The sequence below is a fragment of the Chaetura pelagica genome, unplaced genomic scaffold (assembly GCF_000747805.2).
Source record: "Chaetura pelagica isolate M959 unplaced genomic scaffold, ChaPel_1.0 scaffold176, whole genome shotgun sequence".
NCBI lineage: Eukaryota > Metazoa > Chordata > Aves > Apodiformes > Apodidae > Chaetura > Chaetura pelagica.
The window spans coordinates 1811348-1816159 of NW_009953484.1; the positions used below are offsets into that span (position 1 = coordinate 1811348).

The following is a 4812-nucleotide window of genomic DNA, read 5'->3' on the forward strand; positions in this document are numbered from 1 at the left end:
TTGCATTGTATGGTTCCTCTAAATCAGGCTGCAGGCTCCTTGTGGAGCACTGGCAGCAACCACAAGGAAACAGGATCCATTCCACCCAGGACAAGTGAAGCTGACCTGCTCCTTTAGTGCTTGTCTCACTATAGACCCAGAGCATGCCACAAATACCCCTCCCTTAGTGGCCAAAAAGTCACCTTGCCCTAAAATACAACAACAGAAGACAGACATGTCCTAGCTGAATTTGGTTCAAGTTTCAGCATGCCTTCTTCTGTCCCCGAGTTTGTTTGCCCCCTTAGAATGTCAAGAAAAAAGGAAACAATATATAACCTAATATTTTTAATTTTATGTACAGGAATATAACATTATGGCAACTTTGTACATGAAATACATACAGTATTTAAACATGAAAATCAGCCTAGATAAGAATTTACATTAGCAATGAAACTGCTTCATGTGCAGCCCAGTTAATACTTAGTTTAGATCTGTATTTTATTGGGGAAAGATTTTAATAGTTTATACAATCATAGAAACATAAACATTTAAAACAAGACTCTATAAAATAATTTACAGAAACCCTACCATCTACACTGAGATAAAGGGTGTATGGCTGTGAGCTTTGTGTGTGAATAACCAGGTGGACGAATGGTGTATCTCAGCCTTTGAAGTGTAAAATAATTTAGAAGCAGTTCATGCAATATGGAAGCACAGGAGTGCCAGTTCCTTCAAGGTTTCCTTGGACATCTACTGAGCATCACATGCGGGTCATCGGACACAGGATAATACCATTGCCAGATGCTACCAGAGAGCACCAGCCTCAGTTCCTCCAAACAATTACTTATGTAAACATAAATATACAAGTTGATATCTTTTCTACACAGTACAAATACAGGTCACAACTTCTTAGCTGTGCAAGTAGTCAATCCATATACTTGGAAGTAGGATACTGTTCAGACTGGATGGAGTTCCATGTATTTCTATGTACAGGGGCACTAACAGAACTTCCTTGTTTTCACCAATTTGCTCTGATATTTCACGGACTGCCCACCTTGCCCTATCACGTAAACGTCCAGCAGGTAGGACTTGCCAGGTTGCAGGCCGCTGATTGTCTCTGTGGTCACTGCTTTCTGGATGTTCTGGCTGTAGAAGTATTTACAGATAACCTTTTCTGACTTCTTCCTTGTGTCTGGGCCCAAGCATTGGTTCTGCTCTCTTTTCTTCTGCTCTTCATTGTAGTTGTCATCCACTTCCCTTTTGTAGATGCAGAATTTGTTTCTCTCCTGCGTGCCCAGCCAGGCCACCGTGACCGAAGAACACGTGCGGAGTTTGTCAAAGGCTTTGATTCGCGTATCTTCAGGAAGAGAGGGAAATGACTGCTTGTTAGGCCTCGTTGTAGCCAAGATCTTCAGCACAGAAGCACCTTTTTTGCTTCCTTTCAGCCTAATGAGATATTTAGCTTTCACTTTTCCCCGAAGCTGAAACTGCCGCACACCCTCCACGTTTTGAGACAAGAGCAGTTTTCCGTCTCTCCTAACTTGGATCTGAACAGCATCCAGGCATGAATGAACAGAGAAGGTGACTTTTTGGTGAGATGAAACAGGAGCAAAACGTAGAAATTTGGCTCCCTTTCTCTTGATGAATACATCCGTAACTTTGCCATCCTTCAGTTCAACTGTTTTCTGTTTAGCCTCCTCCTTTGTTCTGGCAAAAGTGCCAACATATGCAGTGCTCATGTTAGTGTTGGTATTGACTGCAAACATGTCAAAGTAGTACTGTGTGTCAGGCTTCAGGTCTGACACTGTGAAGATGTTCTTGTTCCCAATACAAACTTTATGCAGGTCACCTTTCGGCTTTGAGGATGCCTGGCGCCCAAACTTTGATGATTTTAGGAAACCACGCTCTTTGCCAGAGTTGTTGTCTGAGGGAAAGCCAAAATGGGCAAAGTCAAATGGACTGAAATCCAGACCTGGTTTTGGAGCCATCATGAAGGCATCATCAGAACTGAGCTTGGCTTCAACAGCACAGAGGCTTTTGAAATTGTGCTCTTTATTGATGACTATGCAATACTGAATGGGCTGTTTCAGTAAGGAGGCAGTGGGACTTGGTTTCCATGCCAGTGTCACTGTTGTACGTCCCAGAGAAGTGACATCGATTCTGGGATCGTAAGGTAGTTCAGGGTAAGGTTGATCTGATTCTGGAGTAGTGGTTGCATACACTTTAAAATGTGTATCTTTCTCTGTCGACAGCAGATCTAGTTGGTACAAACCAGATGGGGAACTAGAGGACACAAAGTACTCAACATCATTGCCTTTGTAAGAGAACAGCTCTGTGCCTTCCTCATTAGTAATCTGCTGTTTCTGTTGCTCAAGAGGTTCTGGTTCACCTAGATTATAAGCAAAGAAAAACATTTTTATCGACACAATCTGTATGAGAAAATAAAACTCTAACAGACACTTCAACACAAAGTACAGAAATAAAACAAAAAAGGAAGGTTTTATCTTCTGAGGATGATGCTTCTGTCACACAAGAGAGGAAACCTGGTTTGGCACTCAGGTTAAAACCAGATGCAGAACAAATTCCACCTGAGCAGTATTAGCAGAGTCTCATGAGTGGTAGATAATACCTCCCACTAGCCTACTTTAAGCACCCAACTTGGAGATGCTGTACAGCTCCTCAGGGGGAACTGGCTCTGCTGCATGTTCCTGGACTTGGGCCCTCTGAGTCATGCTAAAACTCTGTGCTGAAATACAGGAGGGGCCAGTGGTGTATATGCAAAACCATGTGGTGTGTATGACATTTAGCACGTGTGCAAGAGGCTGTGGAATCCAGAGACCTTTTCTCTCCTCAATAGCAGTTATATGTTTATCTGCAGATAAACTCCGTGTCTACAGACGAGTACCCTCAGAGGGGCGAGCTCAGCCCTGCTGCAATGCCAGCCCTGTTTCTCCAGTTCTTATCTCGTGTACACAGCTCCCAGCAAAGCCCTCGTGGAGCCGAGTTACTCTAGGCAAACAGTTTGCTGTGTCAGCATCCAGTGCACTCTGAAACTGTAACCTCAGCTTTTTATAATTTATCAGCCCTTTCCTTGTTCCATTGCTACCTGCTGCCAGTTTTCCTCCACAACAGCAGGAGATCATGAAGATGGGCCTGCTGCAAGACATAGTGTCACACAGAGATGGGTCTGAGGGGCTTGGAGTCCAGGAGAAAGGCAGGTCTCTGAGGCAAAAGGGACATCATTGCTCGTTTGTTACCTGAACCTTCTCCGCTGGCTTCCTCTGGGAGCTCTTGCACACTCAGTTTCCACTCCAGAGGGGCATCGCAGGGTGTCACTGTCACTGCTAAGGGAGTGTTGTCCTCTTCAACCACAAAGAAATACCTAGGGAAAGGTTAACAGACCCATATGTAAATGCAACCTGATGGCAGCCTGCCAGCAGGGACTGACATGACATGATCAAGATTGATCTTGGGGAGACAATAGAGACCAAAGTGTTACCTACAGGCATGTGTGTGCAGAGGAAATACGGAAAGACCAGTGGGCAAGAGCTAAGGAGGTGAGGGGAGTCCCCCCCTAACACTGCACAGCAGAACTCACACTTTGCTTGCCAACACATGCTTCTGGTGTCCTGTCCTCCCCTCCATCAGCTTCACTTTTTACACCTACGCTAACTATATACTGTAAAAAGGGTCACAAAGCTATAAATGAGGCAAATGGCATATTTCCTGGAATGTAGGGATATGCTCTTCAAAACAGGATTTTACGCTATGTCCAGGTAAGGGCCTTAGAAGCACACACAGCTCCGTACACCTTCAGCTGTCCTCCCACATCCCCCCAGGTGCTACATGTAATTTATTGTAAAACACTTCTTGCTAAAGAAGCCTTAAGGTGTGTGACATGAAGAGGAAGGTGGCAATGCTGGTCTTCCCTGAACTCTTCAGAGCCTCAGGTTCTTCCCCGGTCTAACCTCAGTACTTTCTGACCTATAGGATTGAGGTTGGGAAGTGGGGAGTTCAGACCAGACTGGCTTACGCTGCTTCTTTAAAGCACAATATGAAATAATGAAGAGAGACAAGTGTGGTGGGGTAAGCCTGTAGTTTCTAATTTCCTTCCCACTCCTTTTGCCTCCAGACATGTTTAGTGGCCCCACTTCAGGTAACTTCTGCAGTCTGTGGGAGCTCTGGACTTGTCCCAGAGATCAAATAAATTGGACAGACCTTCAGCCAGGGAGGCCAGATTGGGCTGGAAACTCACAGTTATTTACTTCACCAGACAGAATACTGGCATTCGTGTTTTTCTGGTTTGGATCCAATTTTTATTTCTAAACATTTCAGCAAATAGGGCTGCTGTCTTCAAATCCCAACTTCCTCCCTTGCACTGGGCAGAAATACCTTTTAGGGGTGTCTCGGAAGAGGTAGCTGCTAATTTCGGCTCCATCTGGGATGACTGACGAATCGTGAAAAAACGCTTTGTCCCGGATCTGCATTTGGAAGAGCTCCTCATCTCTGGTAGGTAACTTCTGGGGCCTGGAGCTGAGTGGCAGCAGCAGTAGCAGCAGCGGGCAGTGCAGCAGGAGCATCCTACAGCAACAACATGGAGTCCTACCTGAGATGGGCTGCACTACACACAGCTGTCCCACGCTGGTGGGTGAGACCACAGCAAAGCACTGGTTTACTGGTGACCTGCGGGCACTGACTCAGTTGGCTGCAAACTCGTGTGACTCTTGTGGGCTGATTTCCTGATGAAACCCGGGATTACCTATAAAAACCTCCCATGCACTTTATTTCTTGCCATCACCTTCACTGCCCTGCCGTAGGAGCACTAGGAATACA

At 45.4% G+C, this 4812-nt stretch overlaps 1 protein-coding gene across 1 annotated transcript; it reads right to left on the bottom strand.

Moving 5' to 3' along the window:
- Nucleotides 1–309: 309 nt before the first annotated feature.
- Nucleotides 310–4559, bottom strand: NDNF (neuron-derived neurotrophic factor). The gene is made up of 3 exons (XM_009998569.1): nucleotides 4372–4559; nucleotides 3237–3361; nucleotides 310–2368 (listed from the first exon to the last, which is right to left on the bottom strand). The coding sequence occupies exons 1-3, from the start codon at nucleotides 4557–4559 to the stop codon at nucleotides 978–980; spliced, it is 1704 nt and encodes a 567-aa protein (XP_009996871.1). The 3' UTR covers nucleotides 310–977.
- Between the last annotated feature and the right edge of the window lie 253 nt (nucleotides 4560–4812).

Coding starts and splice junctions, on each gene's coding strand:
- NDNF (XM_009998569.1), bottom strand. CDS start 4,559: ATGCTCCTGCTGCACTGCCCGCTGCTGCTACTGCTGCTGCCACTCAGC. Junction 3,362..4,371: donor TTCCGAGACACCCCTAAAAG/GTATTTCTGCCC, acceptor ACCTTTCCCTAG/GTATTTCTTTGTGGTTGAAG. Junction 2,369..3,236: donor AGCCAGCGGAGAAGGTTCAG/GTAACAAACGAG, acceptor CTTATAATCTAG/GTGAACCAGAACCTCTTGAG.